The sequence below is a fragment of the Bubalus bubalis genome, chromosome 15 (genome assembly GCF_019923935.1).
Source record: "Bubalus bubalis isolate 160015118507 breed Murrah chromosome 15, NDDB_SH_1, whole genome shotgun sequence".
In the NCBI taxonomy this organism is placed as follows: Eukaryota; Metazoa; Chordata; class Mammalia; order Artiodactyla; family Bovidae; genus Bubalus; species Bubalus bubalis.
The window spans coordinates 18,194,548-18,221,457 of NC_059171.1; the positions used below are offsets into that span (position 1 = coordinate 18,194,548).

The 26,910-nt window shown below is 35.7% G+C and overlaps 1 protein-coding gene across 3 annotated transcripts in view; it reads right to left on the reverse strand.

Annotated features, from left to right (window-relative positions):
* Positions 1–723: 723 nt before the first annotated feature.
* RNF19A (ring finger protein 19A, RBR E3 ubiquitin protein ligase) overlaps positions 724–26,910 on the reverse strand; it is a 55,421-nt gene continuing 29,234 nt past the window's right edge. For 2 of the 3 annotated variants that reach the window (XM_006055231.4, XM_044928571.2), the window contains exons 3-10: positions 16,898–17,106; positions 15,294–15,438; positions 14,327–14,489; positions 11,134–11,248; positions 10,496–10,657; positions 5,058–5,271; positions 3,584–3,727; positions 724–2,920 (exon numbers count right to left, since the gene is read on the reverse strand). In XM_006055231.4, the coding sequence (XP_006055293.4) occupies positions 2,230–2,920; positions 3,584–3,727; positions 5,058–5,271; positions 10,496–10,657; positions 11,134–11,248; positions 14,327–14,489; positions 15,294–15,438; positions 16,898–17,106 (1,843 nt within the window). In that variant the 3' untranslated portion in view covers positions 724–2,229. The remainder of the gene's footprint in view (positions 2,921–3,583; positions 3,728–5,057; positions 5,272–10,495; positions 10,658–11,133; positions 11,249–14,326; positions 14,490–15,293; positions 15,439–16,897; positions 17,107–26,910) is intronic. The other variant, XM_044928572.2, reaches the window with a different exon arrangement.

Consider the following 26,910-nt stretch of genomic DNA (forward strand, 5'->3'; position numbering starts at 1 on the left):
CAAGTTTGAAGGAACTTCTGAAGTCAATTGAAAGGTTTAGACCATTTTTAAAGTGAAACTGAGGTGGTACTGGTTGGGTACAACCAGGAGGGGACGGGGCGAGCGGCACACACAGGCCTCCTGACGCAGCACTGCTGTTGCCGTATCCCTCCTGAGATCCTTTAGCTTTCCATTTAATCTTTAGTTTTTTATGAAATGTCAAGAAGGCAGTCAACGTATTCATACATGTTACTTTCATGACGTATTAACTATGTAACAGGAAAACAAAAACCATCTATGTATATTATAGAGGTTGTAATACAAAGTGTTTTGCTACAATTATTAGCTTGAATTTAACTGACTGTAATTTCATAACCTAATGTTGCCAGAGTAGGATCTCTTACAAGTTAAGATCTTTTTACTTTTCAGATGAGGATTTATAATGCTTCTCTCTTCATAATTTAGTAACAGACCTATTTACTTTCCAACCAATCTACTTAAAAAAAAAAAATTAAATTCTGTAGTGAAGAAAGCAGCTTCTTTCTGAAGGAAGGCGGGTCTTTGACATGAAGAAAGGATACTTTCAAACAGTGTTTGTTGAGAACTTCAGCAGATGCCTCCCTCTGGGCTGAGACTAGAATGTTGAATCCTCTCAGTGGCTTGCAATATTTATGAATTTACCACACAGCAAATGAATGTTTCTGTTCTTATAAAAACGCCTGCGCACAAACCATACAGCAGCGATACATTAGTATTTACATTTATTTCATGTATGCAGTTTACACACTACTGAACAAAATTGGAATGCAGACAAATATACAAATACCATAATAAGCATATGATCAAATAAAATAACTGGCACTAGTGTTATAAGCATATTAATGGGCCTGGTGAGAAAAGTGATGAAAGAAGACTGCAGCCCATGGCATTTTTCCTTTTATCAAAAGAAAACGCTTAGTAGCACCATAATGGTAATACTTAATAGAAACATGTAAGATGGAATATTTTAACTGCTAATCACTGAGGTGAGCCTGTTTTATTTAAGTGAATTATACTGGAAGTTAACAGTATAGGCAATATTTTGGCCGACTTTTGTTTATGTCAGTTGAACATGTTCCATAAACAAAAGCAAAGGAAAATAAAGCCAGCCATACATGGACCCCTCCTTAGTACTTGGTACAAACTCTGCGCCATGCTTTGATTTCATGATTGGAGAAGATATGTGCTAAAAACTGAGGTTATTATGTAAAGTTGTTCACTAAAGCCTGAGTGTGTCTTTGGTAGGCTAATACTTTTTCAGCATTGTTACTGTAATTATACTGATGTTTCTCTATCCTGTATTTTTCTACATAATCCAAGGTGACTAAGGAGGACATTATGGAAAACAATACAGCAAAACTCTCAAAACATGTAGGCCCTTAAAATCCAGTCTATTCCCAAGGCACCAAGGATCAACGGGGTGCAAAGTTCCCCTTTGGGAAAGGTGACTTTTTGTAATACTTATAAACTAATGGAATTTTATTTTGCAGCTTTGTATATCTTATTTGGTGCTGTCAGTATACTTAATTACCTACTTTTACACTTGTCTTCTAAGATGGCAACAATATACAAGCTAAATAGAGTACCAGGTATTTCTATTTCAAAGTTGTGCAAAACTGCCACAATCTTGCTCAAGGTGTCTAAGTATCCACATGGTAGCAAATGGGCTGCATTAAGCTGTATATATCCACATTGCATGTGAAGAAGAAATGAAATTTATGCCCAGTTATGAACAGAAATGTTACAAAGAATATCATATACTGAGAATAACCTGCAAGGTTCTTTAAATAGTATCCCTTAGTGGTTTCAATAAAATGTCACTAACCACTTATCCCTAAGCCTCAAGTTCTCTTCGTAAGAATGCTGTAGAACTGCATTAGTACTTTATATTGATTATAAATTAAGCCAAATTTCTATCTAAATACACAAGTATGTGCTTCAAGCACTGATTTGTGGCAAACACACAAAACATAATTCTCTTAAGAATTATTGTCCTTACGATAATGCACTTTTAAAGCTTTCATTTCATAGTTTGGTAATTAAGATCCACATGAAACACAATGCTTTGCTGAACATAGAAAACGTATCTGTATTATGATTATGTAACCCGGCCTTTGCTGGCAACTTGAAACTTAAAAAACAGCCATCTGTAGTTCAACCAGCTCCAAACAAGGTTTTTCAAGTGGTAATTATTTTGCAGCATTTATAGGTCTATATATCAGTCTGAATTGCAACTTTTAATTCCATTGTCTGATGTGAGTGGTTGTTATTTGTTTCTTTTAGTGCACTGCCATAATATAAATCAACACTGGGTTTTATTCCACTGTTACCATGTTCTTCTGCAATATGATTCAACTGTGGAACTTCTGAACATGAAGCAGTTTGGGTAAGCACAGAAATGCTACACTGATGGGGGGAGTTTTCCAGTCGGTCATTTTCTACCTCAGGAAGAACGTTAACAGTAGCAAAGCGGGCGTGATAATCAGTGGAACCATGACTACAAGAAGTTTTCATGCTTTCTAGGTCAGAACAACTAAACTCAGAAAAGTGACTAGAGTGGGAATCTGCTACGGATGGCATACTGTCACTGAGGGATGGAGCCTCAAATTCACTTGAGTTCGTGCTTTGTTGTTCTAACAACTGTGCATCCATGTCCTCTCGGGTCTCGTTTATCTTCATGTTACTCTTTTTCCTCAGTTTACCACTTTTTGATTTCTTTCCTGCTGTTGCTTCTTTGGACCACTTGGTGGTGCTGGATTTACCTTCAGGCAAGCCCCCGGACAAACCCCCAGGATGGCTTCGGGTGGCACTGCCATCGTCCACACTGCTGCTTCCACTGTTGTGCCTGAACTTGGATGGCTTTGATTCAATATCTACTTGAACCTCCATACTGTTGCCCTCTCTGGAACAGAAGTGAAACAAATATAAATTTCCGACTTCCTCTTTTTTTATTTTTTATTAAATACAAATGTATCAAAGGGGGAGAGTTTCTGGGTGAAATGTTAAAGACTGTATAAAAGCATCAGAACAAATTAATGCAGGATACATTCTACTAATGGAAAAAAGCTGCTTGAAATAAGAGAACTGTCTTTATAACAATGCTTCAGATAGAGGAAAAAAGAAAAAACCAAAAGCAACCACGCTCACTTCTTACACTGTTCCAGGTACTACGCTACCTTCTCCATTTTTTTTCCAGAACAGTTGTATTGAGAGAGAATTTGCATATCATAAATCCACCTGTTTAAAGTACACAATTCAGTGGTTTGTAGTATATTCACAGTTGTCCAGTCATCACCATGACCGAACTCAAGAACATTTTCATTGTCCGCCAAAGGAGCCCTGTACCATTAGCAGCCAGTTCCCCTTCTCCCCGCCCCTCAACCCCGAGCAACCACTAATCTCCTTTCTGTCTCTATGGATCTGCCTGTTTTGGACATCTCTTACTACTTACATTTTGCAGAGAACCTAACAGAACAGATAACAATTATTTACCATAATTCTGCTTAATGATAGGGATACAAATTAATCAAAAATGCTTTTGACTTTACAACAACTTTTTCCTTACTTGTCCAGTGGGATATAGGAATTCAGAATGGATCCTGCCATTGCCTTGGTGCTGGCATTATCACTAACTGTCCCCAAGCTGACTGTGCCGGACTCTCCACTTAGGCTGTACCTTTCTTTCTGTACATCTGCTTGTACTTCCAACCTTAAAGAGAGGGGTATCAGAAAAAGACAAAAATTATACATAGTATCAGTACTACTATGAGAATGCTTATCTTCAAGTAACTGAGTAACAAGAAGCTAATTTAGAGACAACTATAAACATTTCAGCTTCCTTTTATTTGATTATTCAAATTCTACTGCAGTATACTGAATAGTACCAGTCATCTGAATAAAATGGGAAAATTAGCTGTCTGCCAGGTAAGGTAGTTACAGAGTAACACAAATAGAATAGAAATGATTTTAGAATGGGTGCTTAAACATGCTCCATCATTCTCACTTAGGGTGTGGCACTCTGCTTCCCCTGCTGCTGCTGCTGCTGCTGCTGCTAAGTCACTTCAGTCATGTCCGACTCTGTGCGACCCCAGACGGCAGCCCGCCAGGCTCGCCCGGGCCTGGGATTCTCCAGGCAAGAACACTGGAGTGGGTTGCCATGTCCTTCTCCAATGCATGACAGTGAAAAGTGAAAGTGAAGTCGCTCAATTGTGTCCGACTCCTAGCGACCCCATGGACTGCAGCCTACCAGCAAAACACCAAATCTGAATACATTAAAAACCATTCTAAGATCAATGAATCAAAAAATTCTGGGCATCTGTATATTAAAAATGGTTCTAAATTTAACACCTGACTCTTAAAAAAATAATAATATACACCACTGTAACTTAAGAGTTTGTGTTTAAAACCACACTACCTAAAAATAACTATAACTGATTTATCTTTTAATTCATGTATTTCCCCCTACATTTAAAAAACCCCTAAAGCTAATAAAAGTGAATTAAAGAGGAAACAAGAGAAGATAAAAATGCTTAACTTATCCTACCTATTATCTACATAGCTTTTGGTAAAAGACTTTGTGAGAATTAAATAACCATTAATACAGAAAAGGGCCCAGGCAGACTCTTGGCCTCAGCCCATGCACTCCCGACATCCTGACACCACCTGTCTCCTCAGGCTTCAGCCAGTGTCTCATTTCCCAACATCCAGCCGTGGCTGCCTCCCGAGAGATGTAAGTACAGGCTTAATCACTGCCTTTACAGTGTTCACCAGAGAAGCTCCAGCCCTGACTCATAAAATCTGACAAGCGTAGTGAACAAAAAAATGGCATAATGTTATCCCTAAGATTTGGTTTTTACCTCATCAGATCTCCTCATTCACCGTTTACCACTAAATTTCATTTTCTGAAACCTTAAAACTTACTTGAAACCTTATTGTTTTCAACCCTGACACAGTAGGTTTATATGTAATCATCGTGCTTTGTGTTCAAAATTCTCATCTAATTAGTTTACAGTTAAAGCAAAACAATGCAGTTTTCTTACCTGTTGAAACAGTTTACCATGGCACTTCCTGACAGACTCCCTGTGATACTGGCTCCGGCGAGCGCCATGGTGCTGGCCGTCTCACTCAGGTTGTCCCGGATGGCTCCTATTCGATCCATGTGGCTCCCGCTTGCACTCAAACTGCCAGTCAAACCACCAACACTTCCCTCCCCTATGCTGGGGTTGTGTCTTGCTTCTGCTACTGAAGTTGTGTCTAAATGCAAGTATTTCAAAGAAATTAGTGTGATTATTAATTTCCCTCTCCTTAAGAGTCTGTCGTGATTTTCAGATAGGATCCATTTTCATATAAAGTGTAAAACATACACAGGAATAGTAAAGATGTCTGGAGTCAGGGACATATAACTATGGGATAATAGTAAAGGGAAACACCTCACAGCGAAGCTGGATTAAGGACTGGGCCTCAGTTTTTTTTTTTTTTTTTTAAACTTAACATAACTGTATTAGATTTGCCAAATGGTCACTACAGGCATATCTTGGAGGAACTGTGGGTTTGGTTGCAGACCATGGTAATAAAGCAAATATCACAATAAAGTGAATCATGAAGTTTTGGTCTTCCTAGAGCATATACAAGTTATGTTTATACTATACTACAGTCAACTGTGCAATAGCATTATGTCTAAAAATTGTGTATACCATTGATTTAAAAAATTCTTTATGGCTAAAAATTGCTAACCATCATCTGACAAGTCAGGATTGCCACAAACTTTCTTCAATTTGTAAAAATACGTAATGAGCTACAAAGTGCAATAAAATGAAGTACACCTGCAATTTAGAAGAAAATCTAGAAGATTTACGATTTCTATAAAGAACATAATTGTTGAAAAATTTAGCTGACTTTGGAGGAAAACTATGTGATGGTTTTCAGTAAGGGTGTCTTGAGGTCAGTAAGAATGGGTCAAAAGTTGACTTCTGAATATATTCCATAGTTCCGATTGTCTGTAAGTTATTATAAGGTCTGATACCATTATATTCCAATCTTTCAGTACTTTTTCACATGCTTTATACTGGAGAATTTACTTATTTGCTCTAATATTTGAGCTCCTATTATATAACCCAACTCTGTTTCTAAGTGCTGGGAGACAGTGAATCAGAGACAAACATCTTGCCCTCAAAAGACTTATGCTCCAATTGGGGAGAGCAATAAATACAATTATATGGTGACAAATGCTATGAGAAAAAATAAATCAGAATAAAGAGGAGTCAGTAAAAGGCAGAGTGATGAGGAGTGCATGCATCTCTGTGTGTGAGCCTGCATGCCTGTTTGCTGTTTTATATAGTGTAATGAGAGAAGCCCTCTCTGAAAAGGAAGTGAAGGAGTGAGCCATGAAATTATCTGGGGGAAGGGTAATCCAGGCAGAGGAAACTTCAAGTTTAAAAGCCTAGCGGTAGAAGTATGTTTGGCATCTCAGGATCAAGGACAGGAGGTATAAAAGAGTGACAAGGGAAGAGTTCAAAGATGTAGCTCAGGAAAGACCACAGCTGGACTTAGGGGCCATGGTAGGGGCTGTGGATTCCATTCCCTCACCCCTGGTACAGTCAGAAGCACTGAGAGAATTCTGAACATAAGTTAGATCTAACTAATGGATCACATAAGATGCTACTACTATAACACAGGCAAGAAGAGAGTAGTTTGTACTAGTGGAACAGAGATGGTGAGAAATGGTTGAATTATGGCTAAACACTGGAGGAACCAGCAGAATCTGCTGATGAAAAGGGGAGAGTAATCTTAAGTAAAGGTTTTAGCACAGCAATAGCAAGAATAAAGAGACTACTTAATGAGGTAAGGATGACTGAGAGGCCAACAAGTTTTAGAGTGAAGAGTTTGGTTATAGAGAAGTCAAGCTTGCAATTCTTGTTAAGACATTCAAGTGCAGATTAAAGAGAAGAGTTACATGTAAAAACTGAAGTTCAGAAGACAGTTCTAGCCTAGATATAAATTTAAGAGTCATCTGTCTATATATATTATTTAATAGAGATTACCTAGGGAGTGAGTATAGATAAATCTGAGAATGAGCCCTGGGAAACTCCAAAATTCAGAGGTTAGCAGAGGAAAATGAATCAGCAAAAAAGACTGAGAAGTGGCCACAAGAGAAGAGAAGACAAGTAGAGAAAATGTTTTAAGGAGGGCATGCTCTACCATGTCAAGTATACTGTCATAGTAAGATGGAAATCAAGAAGGGGCCACTATATTTGCTTCATGGAGGTGCCTGGTGACTCTGCTTTGGTGGAGTGGTAGAGAGGAAATTTTGGACTGGTAGGGACCAAAATCTAATTGGAGTGAGTCCAAGAGAAAATGGGAGGTAGGAAATAGAACATTATCTTCACACACATGCAGATTACAGATAAACCTCAGCTTACTGCACCTCAAAGATATATATAGATATACTTACAAGGAAAATAAAGAAAGTGAAGTTGCTCAGTTGTGTCAGACTCTTTGCGACCCCATGGACTGTAGCCTACCAGGTTCCTCCGTCCATGGGATTCTCCAGGCAAGCACACTGGAGTGGGGTGCCGTTGCCTTCTCCAGGGGATCTTCCCAACCGAGGCACTGAACCCTGGTCTCCCACATTGCAGGCAGACGCTTCACCGTCTGAGCCACCAGGGAAGTCAAAAACTAAAAGGTTTGTGGCAACTCTGCTGTGAGCAAGTCGATCAGTGCCATTTCCCAACATCATTTGCTCACCTGGTGTCTCTTGTCACATTTCAAACTTTTTCATTATTATTGTATTTGTTATGGTGATCAGTGATCAATAATCTCTGATGTTACTACTGTCATTATTCTGGAGTGCCATGAACTGTGCCCATACATGACACATATATACTAACAACTGATAAATGTGTGTGTGTTCTGATAGCTCCACTGACGATGGGCTGTTGCCCCTTCTCTCTCCCTTCTCCTTGGCCTCCCTATTCCCTAAGACACAACAATATTGAAATTAGGTCAATTAAAAACCTTACAATGGCCCCTAAGTTTTTAAGTGAAAAGAACTGCACATCTTTTACTTTAAATCAAAAGCTAGAAGTGATTAAACTTAGTGAGGAACGTTCTTTGAACGTCAGAGCAGGCTGAAAGGCTAGGCCTCTTGTGCCATTTAGCTAAGCTTTGAACACAAAGGAAACAGTCTTGAAGGAAATTAAAAGTCCTACTCCAGTGAACACATGAATGATAAGAAAGCAAAACAGCCTCATCGCCGACATGGAGGAAGTTGTAGTAGTTCGGATAGAAGATCAAACCAGCCACCACATTCCCTTAAGCCAAAGTCTAATCCAGAGCAAGGCCCAGCCTCTAATTCTACAAAGACTGAGCGAGGTGAGGAAGCTGCAGAAGAAAAGTTTGAAGCTAGCAGTGTTGGTTCATGAGGTTTAAGGAAAGAAGCTGTCTCTGTAACATAAAAGTGCAAGGTGAAGCAAAAGTTCTGATGTAGAAGCTGCAACAAGTTATCCAGAAGATTTAGCTAAGATACTTAAGGAAGGTGGCTATACTAAATAATAGATTTTTAATACAGAGGAAACACCTCCTATTGCAAGAAAATGCGATCTAGGACTCTCATAGCTAGAGAGAAGTCAATGCCTGGCTTCAAAGCTTCACAGAACAGGTTGACTCTCTTATTAGGGGCTAATGCAGCTGGTGACTTGAAGCTGAAGCTAGTCAGTGCTCATCTACCATTCCAAAAATCCTAGGGCCCTTAGGAATTAGGCTAAATCTACTCTGCTTGTGCTTTATAAATGAAACAATAAAGCCTAAATGACAGCACATCTATTTACAGTATAATTTAATGAATATTTTAAGCCCTCTATTGAGTCCTACTGCTCAGAAAGAAAAGGATTCCTTTCAAAATATTACTAGCTCACTGGCAATGCATCTGGTGACCCAAAGCTCTGATGGAGATGTATGATAAGATTAATGTTTTCATGCCTGCCAACTCAACATCCATTCTGCAGCTCATAAGGGTTCATTTCAACTTTTAACACTTTATGATTTAAGAAATACATTCTCTAAGGCTATAGATGCCATTCATCAGAAACGATTACTCTGATGAATCTGAATAAAGTAAATTGAAAACCTTCTGGAAAGGATTCACCATTCTAGATGCCATTAAGAACTTTCACAATCCGTGGCAAGTGATCAAAGTATCAACATTAAGTGGAGTTGTAAAGAAATAACAAAAAAGTTGATTCCAACCCTTAGGGGTCAGACTTCAGTGGAGAAAGTAACTGCAGATGTGGTGGAAACTGCAAGAGAACTATGGGCCTGAAGATGTCTGAATTGCTGCAATCTTATGATAAAACTTTCATGAATGAGTAGTTGCTTCCTATGGATAAGCAAAGAAAGTGGTTTCCTGAGATGGAATCTACTCATGGTGAAGGTGCTATGAAAATTGCTGAAATGACAATAAAGGATGTAAATTATTACATAAACTTAGCTGATGAAGCAGTGGCAGGATTTGAGAGGACTGATTCCAATTCCGAAAGAAGTTTTTCTGTGGGTAAAATGCTATCAAACTGCACTGCATGTGAAATCATTTGGGAAGGGAAGAGGAAGAGGCAATCGCTACAAAGTTTATTGTTATCTTATTTTAAGAAATTGCCTCAGCTACCCCAATCTCCAGCAACCACCACCCTGATTAGTCAGCAACCAGCAACATCAAGGCAGGACCCTAAACGGGCAAAAAGTATGACTTGCTGAAGGCTCCCATGATGACTGAAATTTTTTTAGCAATAAAGTATATTTAAATTAAGATATATACACTTATTTTTAGACATAATGCTATTGCACATTTAACAGACTATAGTATAGTATAAACATAACTTCTATATGCAGTGGGAAACCCCAAAATTCATGTCTTGCTTTACTGTGATGTTTGCTTTATTGCAGTGGTCTGGATCAGAACGTGTAACACCTCCAAGGTATGCTTGTACTTCCATGAAACAACTTCTTTAATAAGAACTGTTGGAATTTCTTTAAGAAAAACTTCCACACTTTAAAAAGTGTAACTTATACTCCTACTGGTAGTCTACGATGGCCTTTATATGATCCATTTTTTAAAAAATAATGCCTGTTTCTTTGAATAACATTAGGTTGAAGGTATTTTCTACTCATTGGGTATCTGCATTTATTCTTTTATGAACTGCAGTTCTCTTCTATCCTTTTATTACTGATTTGTAATGCTTTACACAAAATTAAAGATTCAAAGTCTAGACTTTCTAAGATACTAGATTTCTGTTGGAGGTTACAGGTACCCAGAACCATTCCACCCTCTTTCATCTGTGAATCTCTCCTCAGCAGCTCTTCTGTGATATGCTTCTGGGTGAATACTATTAGGACTAGTAAGAGAGCAAAGCATGTTACCTACAGCCTCCCACTTACACTATTACCACTAGTAAGTACATTTTCTTCCTTTGCTGAAAGGACTTACCTACAGCTGTATTTGTTCCACCAACATTTATATCATTTTCATCATCAAACTCAATTCTGACTCCTTTTCCATTGCCTGCTGAGACTCCACAACCTCCACTTCGACAGAGAGAAATTGGAACAACACCATAGACATAAGCTAACATAATAGGAACACCAATACCTAAAGAGGAATTAAATTGGTCATTACAAACCAAAAAATAAATCACAGAAACACACATTTTAGAAAGTTTTCTCAAGAGAAAGTGTACAGGAGAAAAGTGTTAGGGTTCTATAACTTTTGACCAAAGCAGATTCACCCAACTATTAAAGGATGCAAGCAGATTCAAAGCTTCTAGCCCATCAGGTGACACATATGAGGTTATATATATATAATCTTTCATGTGCCAGGGCTCTAAACTTTCTCTTGGTGGGGAACCATTAGTAATTTACCAACTATCCCTACGGCTAGCCTCTTAAGTTTATATTACTTGTAACCAATTTGGTTACTAAATGAGAGGCTTTCTATAGGTTCAGCTTACTGTCCCTAAATAAAAGTAACTCTCTTATCTTTAACAATAAGATGCCCTGGTTTTCAAATTTCTTCCACAAAATTTTAAATAAAATGTGAGGTAATAACTATTTTTAAGTATTTCTTACCTACAGTTACTGCAGCTACAACGGGAGACACGATTACGGACAATGTTACACCACCTGCTATGGCCAAATTCCGTTTGTGCTTTGAAACATCCTTGCCTTCATATCGATTGTGAATCTTGAATTAAAAATAAAAATGGGGATGATGGATTAAAGAAAAACCATGTTACGTATTTAATTTAAATGAAATAGACCTACATTTGCTGGAAGTGTAAAGTGATTTATCTTATAACTTCATAGTTAAGTGTCCAAATTCAAGGTAAATATATTATTGTTCTTAAATAATATTCTTATCATTTGCTTTATTAATAATTTGTTTACATAAGACAGTGATTTAATAGGTTTTACTTTGTGTTTATTTTTAAACAGTCTTGAGTAAAAGTAGCCCTTATAATCTTATTCAGGAACAGGATAAATCATGTTTTGAACAAAGACAACATTAAGAACATTATTTTCAACATAGTTAGGAGCTGGATATTTGACCAATAGGATTACTTCTAACAAATGTATCATTCCACAGCCTTCTAAATAAGCATCCCTAAGTAAAAACTGGTTCCTGCAAGAGGTTTACACAGTCTTTGGAAAAAAGAAAAAAAAAACATGACTTAAAAAGCAGTACTAATAAGTAAATATCACTAAAAAGAATGAATTTTTTCTCAGATTCCTTTTTATGAAGAAAAATATTATCAAATGACTTGAGATCCTGGACTCTTATTTATAGCTCAAAATAAGGGGTCAGATCAGATCAGATCAGATCAGTCGCTCAGTCGTGTCCGACTCTTTGTGACCCCATGAATCGCAGCACGCCAGGCCTTCCTGTCCATCACCAACTCCCGGAGTTCACAGAGACAAAAAGAACAAATAATCCTGCCAGAGGACAGCAGTCCGATCTATTTGGCATCTCTACAGAGTATAGGTATTACTAATAAACAGAACTTAATATCACCATGAAAGCTGCTTGTGAGATATAGGAACTTCAGAAAATAGCTCAGTATCTTTGTTCTTGTGATTTCCAAGGGCTAAAACTAATAAAGTACATTCCCCCCTGTTTCAAGACAGATTCAAAATAGCCTCAAAAGTGTACAGGCAGTCTCTAAAGTAAAATACCTGACTTAAAAACAGTTTTACAGATGAAGCAAAACAACATAATCTATCATTATCATGTGGTTATTTTGAAGGCTGTAAAGTACAATGAATCTTGTGGGATGTTTTAAACAGTGAGAAGGCTGGGGTGGGGAGACAGGCAAAGCAGGCATGAACAAGGAACACTTCTATATTCTAGTCAGAATCCTGTTTTCCAGAACGGATTGTATGTTTCAAGGAATGGGCCTCTACACTTCCCGAACAGTCCATACAGGCAGAGATGGCAGTTTCCCAAGGCACCTTTCATTATTCTCCAGTATTCCTTGCCACTCCCATCCCTAGAAAACTTAGCACTGAAGCAGAAAAAAGCCAAAGCTAAAAACTGATGAACAGATTTGCAAAAGCAGGCAGCTGAGTCTTCCAGAAAATTCTGCATCCTCAAGCACTAATGTTCAATTACAGTGATCATATCATCCTACTAACTTCTGGCTCAATTTTTTCTGTTTTACTATTTTGTGTCACATTTTCTATTTGTTATTGTAAAAAAAAAAAAAAGCTCACTTTTAAGTACTTTATCAATTTTATAGGTTTTCCTGGGCTGGTTTGTATCCCTAAACACCACAGAGAACATGATTTCAATGGAAAACTAATGCATCAACTTGCAACCATTTAAGGACACGTTTGAAAAAAGGAGACTTGTTACTGCACCTGAGACTGAACAATGAGGTAAATAATCTCTCCTCTATAAATTATTTGTAGGTATGTACAGTACAACAGTCTCTCTTCCCCTTCTACTTCAAAGTATCTGAATAGTTTTGTTTTTACCAAAACCTTGCTTTGGACAACTCTATAAAAAAATTAAAATCTGTTATTATGTTTGGGACTTTAACAATTAAGTTTAGTTACTTAAAACCTTCTGAAATAAACATTTGGTCCATAAATATCTCTGTTTGGCCTCAGTTTCAAGCTAATTAAAAAATAACATGTACTATTATTTCTGACTATAAACGTTGAACATTAAAAAAAAAAAAAAAAATCTGGTTGTTCTATGAAAGAGGATCAGCCTTGTCTTGAGTTTTGTTCCAAAAGTCAGAACTAGAATCAAATGAAACAATTTAAAGGAAAATGGATTCTGACTCAACGTAAGAATTTTCAGTACCGCTCCCTGACAGCATGATGGGCTGTTGGTGTTTTCCCCACTACTGAGGTGCCCAAATGGCTAGCTTGAAATTTATCAGGGATCTTACATAAAGAATTTGGGCATTTGGGTTTAAATCCTAGGTCTGCTTTTTCCTGTGTAACTTAAGATAAATTACATAAATTTTTCAAAACTTCAATATTCTAACATAAATTGAGGTCAAAATGAGTCAAAGTATATAAAACATCTACCACACAGTTAAAACTCAACAAATGTTAGTTCCCTTTTTAAAAATTCCTGTACTTTGTTCTGCTTGGTGCAGGGTTGGGATTAGATAATTTCTGAAGTTAGTTCTCAATTCTGAGATTCTACTAATTTAGGGAGCAGAAGACTTCTTAACCACTTCATACATTATCCTTTTAACCTTTCAATAAAAAATCATTTGCTTAGCTAATGAAGTATAATTCATCACTCAGGACAGTGGCAAATACTGGGCATTCAGACTTTCACAAAATTACTGTAATCTACAGAACTGCGTATTTACTAATAGCAATAAGAAAAAAAACTTTGAAGTTGGAAATAACTCGGGAACTGATTATTCTTTTGCCTTGAAGGCATAGATTATTTATCTATTAACTTCATAGACCTGAGTGTACAAGGACACACGGATGAGAAAAATGTCAGATGTGTAGACTTTAAAATTTTATATGTAAAGTTTATAATGCAAATGTGCTGAAGTGTTCAGATTCAGATAATTTTCAAGTAAGTCTACTTTCATGCAGACATACAAGCTTGTCAAACACTGAAAATGTATTATCTTATGAAAAAATAGTAATTATTTGATATTTAAGATGCTAAAAATGACCTGTCTTTCAAAACAAACAAAAAGCAAAACAAACACAAAGCAAAACCATTAATCTTAAATCTAAAGATTAAAACTGAGATAATGAATTAACAAGGAGTCAAACATTTTACCTTCCGGCCCACATACACAGGAATGCCAATGATCATGGCAGGGATAGCAATGCCAGCTATTAAGGCAATTCCTACCGGAGCACCAACAAGTGTGCCCAGCTGCCACAATATTTTCTTCTTTCGGCTCCAGGGTTTCTTCCCCCAAAAAGTACATCCTGATGGACTAAAGGAAAAAATTACAATGTAAAGTAACTGCTGCAAAACATCACAGTAACAACTGACTACAGTACATTCAGCAATGACTATAAAAATTCTCAAATTTAGGAATGAGGGGTTTTTCCCCTTCCTTTGAATTCTGGGTTTATTAAAAGCTAAAAAATCAAGGTAAGAACCACCATAAATTATATTAAAAGGATACTAATAGCTGGGATTCAGGTTAAACATTCATTCCTTGTCTTCCGTTGGCCTTAAAACCTTAGGTTTGTCTTTGAAGAGTAAATTAATGCAAAATATGTTTGTTTTATCCCTGTTTTAAGACACAAAATTATCTGAACATATCATAAACTCACTCTGTGACCTAAATGAGGAAATTTATATATGAGAAAATCAAATGGAAATATTTGTGACCTAGCTAATTAGATATTAAATGCTAACTTTCTAGTTTAACAGAAACAAAGCCAGGAATTTCCTGGAGGTCCAATGGTTAGGACTTGGTGAGTTCACTGACCCAGGTTCAATTCCTGGTCAGGGAACTAGATTCCACAGGCTGTGTGGCATGGCCAAAACAAAACAAAACACAAAGCCAAACAAAAAAAAGAAAAATAATAAATTCCCGTTTCCTATTTTTGATTAGCTATTAATCTCAAATGACTGGCATAATAATTGGCTTCCTGTTGAATTTAAATAGCTAGAATAAAATAGATCTCTTTAAGTAATACTAAGGATAATGCTTTTTCAAAAAAAAAGTCCTTTTGTCTTATAATATAAAATTATATTTAAATATAAGTAGCCCCTTCTATAAGCTTACCTTAGATAATGTAAATCTGAGATTTCTTTCATACACAACCAACAAAACTCACAACCACAGACAGCACATGTCATGTGATTACAGCTCCCATCATTCATCTTTATTATATAAGCAGCACATCGTGGACATGGTTTTATATCATCAGCTATTAGGAAAACAGACAAGTTTAGTATATAAAACGTCTAAAAATAACAATTTCTAGTAGATAATCAACTATAGCATTGCCAAAAAATCTTTATGTGTATAGTTTGTTAACTGATAGCTTTAGCCTGCTATTTTCAGTATATAAAGCACTTTTTTTCTGCCTTTCAAGAAAAGGAACACTTTTACATTAAATTTTCAAGTTGTAAACATTTTTCAAACAGCAGGAGAACAATGAGAACAAAGAATAGTAAAATAATAAAAAAAGAAATGAGAACCAAAGGCAGCTCTAGGCAAACTAGAAACTCCAGTGGGAATTTCTTGCCTGGGAAATTCCATGGAAAGAGGAGCCTGGCTATGCGGTCGCAAAGATCAGACATGACTGAGCAACTGAGCACACACGTAAGTAGCTAAAGGCTACAACAGTAAGGCATGCCAGGATAGCTTTAGCTGATTCTACAGAGGACAGTTTAGGTATATTTGGCTCTTCCCGGAACTGCTTCTGAAACACCACCTACAAATTATTATTAATAATACCTTTGGAGTTCTACCCTAAAATCTTCAAGAAAGGAAATAAAACAAGTGAATCAGTGAACGAGCAAGAAAATCTATGTCCATTATATAAAATATCAAGTGTTGAATTTAAAGTTTATTTAATTTTAAATTCAACTTTAAATATTGAGCAACACTTCTTTTTCTAGTAGCATAAAGTACATGACTCTTTTAAAATATGCTGCTGGTAGGAATATAAATTATTTCGTTAATAAATTTCTGTATTTTCCAAGTTTTTTCCTTTAATAATCAATGAAAACAGTAAATATTTTTCTAAAAATGACTGAAGTTCCAATAAAAAGTGAAAATTCTATGAATGTATGATGGTCAGACTTTTTCTAATTTTTGAGATTTATGATGTATGTTTGCTCATGTATAGATTTTCAGGCAACTTTAAATTTCTAGCCAAAGACAAAGTTTCTTAGTGTACTCCCCACCAAGGTATGATTTTGAATCCCTGATCCTGGAATTGTTAATATCGAGAAATAAACACTGTATTTTGTAATACATGTAAATGAAAAGGATCCAAAAAATACTATTTAAAATCTGTAACTGTGTGATATTAGTACAAAAAGAAATAATCTCTAAGGAATATTAGTATTTAAAATAATTGCTCAGCTTTGCATAAAACACCTTTATTTTAAACAGCAGTTTCGGACCATCTTCAGCTATCAGTCATATAAATCATCTGTGACCCTTCTTTTTTCCTTTCTATTTTTGGACAATAAAATCTTTCCAACTCAATACCACTTTCTTCTACAGAAAAAAACGAGTGCTTCTGGGACAGAAATGCTAACACGTAAAACACAATTCAAAAGAGACCAGGGACTGAATATTTATTGCATTTTTGAATTAAAATAACAGATGTTCTGTATGTGCCAAATATTTTACTAGAAGTTAGCTGTAAATACCTGCTGCTCCAGACTCTTGACTGTAACTAATGGATGAAGAACGTATAGTTCTCAGACGTAAACTCTGAGCCCTCTCCTGTCGAGCAGCATCACAGGTCTGATTGGGGTGCCAAATCTGCTTACAGTGGTAGCAAAACTCTGTTCCACAGCCTTCTCGCCCACAAGTTAATTTTGGACAGCTAGCGCATCCAAATGCTATCACAGCATACCTGTTAAGAATAAGAAAAATGATTCAAAATGTAATGCAAAATAAGAGATGTTCATTAAGTAAAAAAATTATCCAATTCAAATGCTATTGAAAAAGTTTTATATTTATGCATGAGCTAACAGTCATAAACTCATGAAACCTATCTTCCCATCAATATAAAAATGGGGAAAAATAAACAGTTCACAAAAGACATAGAAAGGCTAAAAAATATTGCTCAAGTTTAATTTTCAACTTTTAACTAAGACACCAAACTGTATATATAGCCTATTCCTAATTTTATAAAAATTCTATTAAATTAGCATTGTTTGCACATAGAAAAGACTAAAAATACATCAAAAATCTCAACAGTAGTTTCCCTGGTATTAGGGTTTTTTCGTCTTTATATACTTATGAGGCCAATTCATACACTTTGTGCGTTATCTTGTATTTACGCATAAATTCTCATATTTTTGTTTTTAAGATGCATGGCAGAAATAGTCTTTGGTACCAATTCCTTTCTCAATTCTCAATCAGGAAATGTGTATTTTTATTTATTTATTTATTTTTTGCTGCAGATAAAAGACTGAGAACAGCAGATTTGTGACTAATATCTCTGAGTTACAATTTTTGGCACTTTAAGAATTTCTGACTTAAATTCTGGGCACTCTTTAGATATTTATCCCAGAGAAGTGAAAAGTTATATTTATACAAAAGCCTATACACAAATGTTTACAACAGCTCTGTAAACTCCAAACTGTATAGCTCCAAACTGGAAACAGCCCAGATGTCTTCAACAGATGATGGTTCAACAATCTATGATACATATATATAATGGGATAGTACTCAAAAACAAAAGTGCTGATACACTTAACAACTTGGATCAATCTCTGGGGTATTATGTTGAGTCAAAAGAGTCAATCTCAAAAACTTATATACTTATGATTCCATTTATGTAACATTTTTGAAATGACAAAATTTTAGAAATGGAAAACAGATCTGTGGTGGCCAGAAGTTAGAAATGGGGTGGGGGCAAGGAGTGGGCAAAAGCAAGGTGGATGTATTTAAAAAGCAAGATCTTTCAATATGAGCGATCCTTTTGTGATGGAATTGTTCAATACTTTGACTATGGTGGTGGATACACAAACCTACAGGTGATATAATGATATATAACCAAATACATACACAAAAATGAATACAAGTAAAACTAAGGAAATCTAAACAAGAAGAGTGTATCAATATTGATATTCTGGTCATGATGTTGCTTTATAGCTTTGTAAAATTATACACTGAGGAAAACTGTTCAAAGGATATACAGAATATCTCTGTATTATTTCTTACAACTACACATAAGTACAATCAATTATCTACATAGACCTTTCAATTAAAAAGTGTAGAGTTTGTGGTTCTCTTTGAAAGAAAACAAGTCATCTATGCATAAGAGGCTTTTGTAAATATCAAACATTTTAGCCTAGAAATTTAGGGGAGTTTTCAGGGCATCTCTTGTTACTGGCAATAAAATTTAAATACTAGCTATAACAGAGATTTTTGTTGAATTTCAAGATAATCTATTAAATTATGCCAAATATTAAGAGTAAGGAAGCTTCTCTAATTTTGGACCTCTTGCCCCCTTAGAATCTCACCTTTAAACTTAAATTTTATATATTAAATTCTAATTTATTTCTGATAGGCCATTTTCTAATTACCATCATCTATCATAAACATGTTCAAACATGAATGAATTAAGGCAGTTTAAATCAACACAGGGTAATCTAGGAAAATTTTGTTTCCCTGAGCTCTAAGATTTCCCTGAGGACTTATTCATTGCAGTCTCAATAAAAAGAAAACAATTCTTCAAAGACTCTCTCTTTTCTCCCAAGTTATAACCTTAATCAGTCTTTGTAACAGTAGTAATTTTGGTGAAAAGAAAATGGTATTCTCTTCTGAATCTCTTCTCTACCCTAATTCTTCTTGAAAAAAGAAGAGAAGAGGAGGGACAGAATGGGGAGACCTGTATGTGTGTGGCACAATGGTAAGACCAACTGTTTTTTTAAGTCAATCACAATTTACAAAAGCAGAACAAAATTTTAGACTATCAGACTCCACTTCTGCCACTTATTACTTGAATTAAAGTTGCACATAAACTGCCTACAACTAAGTTTTCCCAAACATCTAATGAAGTGAAATCACTCAGTCGTGTCCCACTCTTTGCGATCCCATGGAGTATACAGCCTACCAGATTCCTCCGTCCATGGGATTTTCCAGGCAAGAATACTGGAGTGGGTTGCCATTTCCTTCTCCAGGAGAAGGGTTTCCCAACCCAGGGACTGAACCCAGGTCTCCTGCCTGCACTGTAGGCAGACGTTTTACTGTCTGAGCCACCAGGGAAGTTCTTAAGCATCTAGTAGGGATTCACTGAAGTTTGGCCTCCCTGGTGGCTAAATGGTAAAGAATCCGCCTGCACATGCAGGAGACAGCAGTTCGATCCTTGGGTTAGGAAGATTCCTCTAGAGAAGGATATGTCAACCCACACCAGTATTCTGGGAAATTCCCATGGACAGAGGAGCCTGGTGGGCTATAGGCCATCGGGTCACAAAAGAGTCAGACACGACTTAGTGACTCAACAACAACAAAAGTCTGGCTTAGCCTCAGTATTCAGCCAAAAACAGCTTCAGCTTTGGCCTGACCTTTTAGAAGGCCAAATAAGCAAATGACTGCTTCAGTGACATTTCTAGTATCTCTGCATTTAGAGGATGAGATGGCGGGGTGGCATCACCAACTTGATGGACATAAGTTTGAGCAAGCTTCGGGAACTGGTGATGGACAGGGAAGCCTGGCGTGCTGCAGTCCACAGGATCACAGAGAGTCAGACACGACTGAGCAACTGAACTGAATGACCACTATTATTTCTATATCAATATAAATAATGTATGTCATTTAAACATTAATATGTGAATATTCATCTTTAAATAAATGCTGAAAGCCTTTCTAAGACAACACAGTAGAAATCTAATTGCTTTAAATGATGAAATTTTACTGGACAACTTAAGTATATAAATGTACACTATGCGGCAAGAAGAAAATGTAAAATATTTAGTGATGATTGTGAAAGCCAAATTTAGATACAAACTTAAGAGCTTTCAAATTATTAAACAGGGAACAGATTTATAGTAAATATGAACATCAAGATTGCTTTAACTAGGTAAATTTAGGAAGAAAATATTCTTTCTGAGCAAACATATATAAAATATATGAAGCAGTTTAGCAGAAATTGGGCTAAATCATAATTCTAACCTTTGTAGAGGCCATTCAGTATACTAGTGTATCACTAAGCAGAACTTTTAAGAACTGACAATTTCTAATTAGTGATGTAGGCTATCTAGAGACAGCCTTTCAAGAAAAAGCCTTTTTGGGGAATTCTTCACATCATGATGAGGAGAATTAAAAGCAGAATGTCAATTTTGCCATTTCAAAATTTCACAAGTTCCAAAATCTAGCAAAATATCCATAAAAACATGCTATAGCAAGAAAAGTGAGGACTCAAAAACATAGTTTCTTCTCAATAATCAAATTTCCAAACAGCTTTATAAATTTCTTTAAGATGAAAATTTCTTATAGTTTTGAGTCTAGAGACTTAAGTCTGTTGAAATGACTGCTCGTAGATAGTGCTTATCTATTTAGAACATTTAAAAATATGCAGTAATTATCAGGAGAAAACTAACAGCTGACATGTTAGAGTAATAATCAGTCCTAGCATTATGATGTCAAACATTTAATATCTGATTGCTAATTTAAAAAAATTATTTCTTAGAATTTTATATTTATTCTTGTATCCCAGAAGTTCATCCCTGGTGATATTACACTTTGACCGAGACGAGCATTGATTAAACATCTGGCCACTTGACTTTTGTGAAAACGCAGGTTTTGATGTATTTCAAAAATTAGGACATAATAACAAGAAAGAGTTACGGTATTTATATAAAACAACGTGTGTGTGGAGGGAGGGAGGGTAAGAAAGAGAGAAGAGAGAGGTGGCAGGGGAGGAAAAGAAAGGAATAGTCACAGCAGATCATATGTACTCAAATGTTAGAATTAAAGTACATCAAACTTGTTTCATGCTACTCTGCAGTATTCTTTTAAATAGAAAAGCTAAGATATTCCTAGTGCATAGCTAAACATTTAAGTCCCATTCAATCTAAACAAATTACAAAGAAAAATGGGATTACCTTTAATAATACTAACCAAATATTTTCATGACTGTGAATTCTGATAACTATAAAAGTTAGGGTATTTTGTCTAGAAAGTTTTTCTTATGCTAATAATTACTGAGTGTTTACTATGTAAGTGTTCCATCTTCATACATATTCAATCCTAATAGTAACTGTTAAGCACATTTTATCATTTTATTGTATAATACATCAAAGAATACATTTAACCGAGCATTCACATATTTTGAAAACAGAATGATAGGACTCCTGAAGATGATTTTCATTGTGTGGGAGCCACGCTTTTTTTCCACTAGAAAATAACTCTCAAATTATAATGGAAGCAAATGGTAAAGTATTTGCTTTAAAGAAAATTTCCAATGCTCTAGTGCATTAGGTATTATTTGTGAAAATAACATGCTCCACAGTTCATAGAAATAACTGAATAATATTAGTTAACCAACTAAAAGATCTCTAGCTTAAACAGTACCCAAACCATGGTTCAGAAGACAGTTCTATCTCCTTTTATGATTCCTTATTTAACTCAAGTCTTAACTTTCCATCTCTATTTTTCAGCTAAAGGTCTCCAGTTACTTGAAATGCTTAAACCTTTCTACTTAGCAAGGGTGGAGGGATAGGAAGAAAGTGGGGAAGAGAGAAAGGAACTGAAACAGAAGAGTTTTTTCAGAAATATTTTCTATTTGTTGGATTACTAAAGGTGATCCATACTAAGAAAGAACTCAGTGGTAAGTTAGGACATATGGCACCCCACTCCAGTACCCTTGCCTGGAAAATCCCATGGACAGAGGAGCCTGGTAGGCTGCAGTCCATGGGGTCACGAAGAGTCAGACACGACTGAGCAACTTCACTTTAACTTTTCACTTTGATGCATTGGAGAAGGAAATGGCAACCCACTCCAGTGTTCTTGCCTGGAGAATCCCAGGGACGGGGGAGCCTGGTGGGCTGCCAACTTTGGGGTTGCACAGAGTCGGACACGACTGAAGTGACTTAGCAGCAGTAGCAGCAGCAAGCAAAATTACTTTTTTTTTTTAACTATAGGATTTGCTAAGATAATTTATTTATTTATTTTTTGTTATTTTAATTTTCACAACGTGTGTTGGATTCTGTCATGCAACAATGGGAATTAGCCATAATGATACATATACACCCTCCTTCTTAAGCCTCCCTACCTCACCTCCACCCCATCCTCTAGGTCATCACAGAGCACCCGACTGGGCTTCCAGTGTTATACAGCAATTTCTCCCCAACTATCCCCTTTACACACCATAATGTATATGTGTTGATGCTACTAACATACCAATCGTGTACATAAATAGTAAATGTTATTTTCTAAATTTATTTGACCAAGACATCTATTTCCTGGGAGTGTTTGACAATACTAGAGGTTCCATAAAAAAGCACCGAGGAAGCAGGAATACCAACTGGGGTTGTATATTCCACCTAGAGCAAATTCTTTATGAAGGAACAAGAAGAACAAACTACACCTAACATGAAATGTAATCCTAAGAAAGATATAATAATCTTAATAAGTGTTTTAATTAAAAAATGAGGGGAAAGAAATTCTTATCCAGGAGTCCAAGGTAAGCACAAAGCCTTAATTAACAAAATCTTTAAAGAACAAAAAAATATAATGAGAAACACTGAAATCAGTTAGTCCAGTTAAGGGGAAAAATCAGGTTTTACATTCAAATCAAAAGGCTCATGATTCCACTAGCAAGAAGTTATTATTCCGTGGAAAAGGAGTGACTTAATTTATGTATTTGAGAGAGAGTCTAGACAAAGCGAGGCTCATTTCCTGGTTCCTCCTTTCAGGATCTGCTTTCCTAGATAGGATGCTTTCTGTTCTGCTTTCCTGTACAAGCTGCAGGGAAGATCTACAGTTGTCGAGAACTGCCCTGACTATTTGCAGAAGTCTGTCTAATTTCAGGATGGAGTGTTACCAAGCCATTTAGTATGCTTATCTAAAGCTAACTTCTTTAGCTGACTAATTAGTAAGAGAAAGTTGATATGTCTCCTGTGTCTTATATATCAACTCAGTTCTTGTTTCTAAGGCACATGTATTTGTTTCCTCAAGAGAAAATCAAAGTTGGATCTGTTCTGTTATAAAATTTCTAAAAGGTTAGCTTACAAAAGCATTTCCAGCATGTTGAAAGTTGGGCAAGTTATGGCTAAAACCCGAAGAGGATGGGAATGAGAGTCATACAGACAGCATAAAATTCTAAAAATACATATTCTTTAGTTCCTAAGCCTATGGTGCAATTCTTTTTTATCCATCATTAACAGCTTCTTCCACCAGAGTAAGTTGGTATTTAGAGCCATTTAAATGTCAGAAAATCCACTCAAAGCTTCACAAACCTGATTACAGTTGAGCACATTACTTTAAAATGGTTTATTAACTGTTCCTAAGATATACAATTTATATTAATGCATGTAGTCAGATTTGTTCATTCAATAACTCTTTTTATCGATCATGGGGTGAACCTGTGGTTATAAAGAAAAAAATACTTTTATTTTTGTATTTGTCTTCCTGCTCACAAATATTAAATCACTTTTTATATTCTAGTATAACAAATGTTCCTGCATATTCAAAGCTTCCCAGTAAAGTCAGAAGCAGTCACAGGAGATGACATGGATAATGTGTGCTAATAGCAGGGTAGACTTAGCCAACTGAAACGAGTGATGACAGACACCAAAATGCCCGTTTTTTTGCCATTTACCTAGACAATGTACAGTCTCCTAGGCAGAAGGTAATCAATATTTTTATCCAAGACAGATTTTATGCTTCTCCTCCTACATGTCGCTCGCCACAATCCTTTTCCTCAGCCATGGCCATGACCAGATTTTTCTCTGAGCTTGTACAGACTGGCACCTTCAAGAAACAGTCCAGCTAACTTTACCCTGATTAAATCACCACAGAGGTTTGGCCTCCCAGATCCCTTCTCAACAGAGGTTTTCAGAAATACATACTGTCCTTTAAACAAGCTTAATCTTCTCTGGCCCTCAGAAGAGTAGAAAGAATTTTAAGTCAGAAACCCTCAGAGATCTCAAACAGAAACCAGATCAGGTTTTCTTTTCACTCTGAGCTAAGAAGAATTATTTCTCAGTGTGTTAAATAAATCACAGGGTGAAGTAAAATTGGTGTCAGATACAGAAAATGGTCATTTTGATAAGTATCAAATGCAAGAGAAAAGACAAAATTTTACATCTAGCATTTCTGGAAAGAGTCTTTTAAGTATATGTATTGAATACAATGAAAGGGATTAAAATACTACATGCCTAAGCATGCCTGTAGTCCTAACATATACTGTGGGTTAAGCATTGCTATGAATAACTGCCAACAGCCAGATATTTATCAGTATCTCTTGTGCCAGATTTCAGCAATAAATGTAGTTTAAATAAAAAAATTCCCCTCTGCAAATCCAAAGATTTTAGTAAGTTCCAAGAGCGAAGAGATTTTCACCTTTTGTTCATTATTAAAAATGCTCAGTTCCTGGCACATAGGTACATTAAATAGTTGAATAACTATCTGATTTAAAATAAAAATAAAAATAAAACTTCAGAAATGGAGATGAAGAATGATAAGTAAGAGTTATAAAAAGCTTACTGTGTGCTCGGGATTACTCCAGCAATAGTATTAAAACCCTTCTCAATTCTTAAAACAATGTGGTATGAGATTCAAAATCAAGTCTGTCCACACTCATGCTAAGTACAACTATAACTTTTAATACTGCACGATCTCATGCAGTATTCCATGTTATCAAAGCATACATATAAATTTTGTCACAAGGTGACATTTTCCACATAACACAACCAGAAAATCTACAACATAATAAAGTATACAAAATATGCTCTCAACAATCTAGTGTATCAGCATAAATCAAAAACAAATGAAAATAATCTCTGAGGCATTTTCTTTGTCTTTTGTGGGTAAGACTGACAACCACCAAAACCAAAAATTAATTTATAGCCAAATTAATCAAGGCTAATTCTTGTTCAACCTATATAACAAATCAAGTAGTTTTCATAATAAAACAATCTATTAAAGCTTTTCTATTATTTTGTTAGTTTATATTTGAGTTAACATTCATGTCTTCTCCAAAATACTTAAAATACTAAGCCATTTTACTTTTTACCAATGAAGTCTCAACAAGAAAATGTGCAAAATACTTAAAAGTATAAGATTATGAAAAAAATTTAAATTTATGGAGAAATGTCATACCTATCAAAGGATTTATAAAGAATAATAAAATGAATACCCCCTGCATCTACCACACAAGTTCAGAACAGTATCAATAGGGTGATCATTTAATTTGCAAACTAACTGGAACACCTGAAAAAGAAAGGTAATGCTATTAAAATGTACACCAGTACCATAATCATGAATTGGAACTACCTTGGGCAAACCAGAATCTATTGTTACCTTACTTAGCTGTGGCTTGAGAAGTTCCTTGATTATCCCTTGAAGTTCATATCCCTTCTTTTTCCTCACAAGAGGTAACCATGAAACTAAATGTATTTTATCCACTTTACTGTTAATGAATATTTTTTGTTTGTTTCTTTGCTATTAAGAACATTCTTAAAGATGTCTCCTAAATAGATGTCTCCTGGCACAAAAGTTAGAGTTTCCCTATGGTCTTTAACTAGGAATGGATGTTCTAAGTTATAGGGTAAATCTGTGTTCAACTTTATTAATATAATAGTAGGTGAGCTAACCAATCACCCATGTTTTCCTATAGTTTAATTTTTTTCCTTTTATTTATATAACTTACCTCTATAATATTTTGACTTTGATTTATTATATGTTGTGACAATCTAATTTTTTCCCCTCAAATAGCTAATTTTCACAATTCTATATAGTGAATATCAATCCTTTCCTGTTGGTTTGGCATGCTTCCCCCCAAATAAGTTCTTACACAAGCAAAAATCTATGTCAGCCCTACTTACTGTGTTCTTTCAGGCTGACAGTGTTGATATTATCTTCTATGATGACATGATCCATCAACCCAGCACAAGGGAACACACCTATTTAGTGACCAGAAAGTTTACGCTCTTGAATTAATTCTCTCAATCTCTCCTGGTCACAGGTTGTTACAGATAAGCATCCTTTTAATTTGTTACATCATTTTCTTTTCAAGTATTAAATGCTTAAAGGAACTTGTGAAGCACAACTTATCCTGGGGTTCGATGAAAGACAGTTAGAAAATCACAACTTCTCCAGATGAAATGCAATATACTTCTCCCTATCTGAACTCCTGCTATAGGGATATTTGCTATAATGACTTGGATAAGCCTTTTTTTTAACCTAAAATTTGCAACTGACTTGAAATTTACTCTACTGAATGTGCACACCTGCATAGTGAAAACTATTCTACAGGGGTCCATAGGATCAAGAGTGATATAACCGCACCTAAACTGTTCTCTGCTTGTTCAAATTCTTTAAAGGCACTGTTCATTATCTCTATTTTCTTCCCATCTTTTTCTTGAGAATTTAACCCTTCACAGGTCCCAGAGTTTGCTTCTACCATAGACCTGGAAGTAGAGCAACTTTGGCCCAGTTTAGATAGTATTTTTAATATATAATTTTGTGATTTATGTTACAGTAT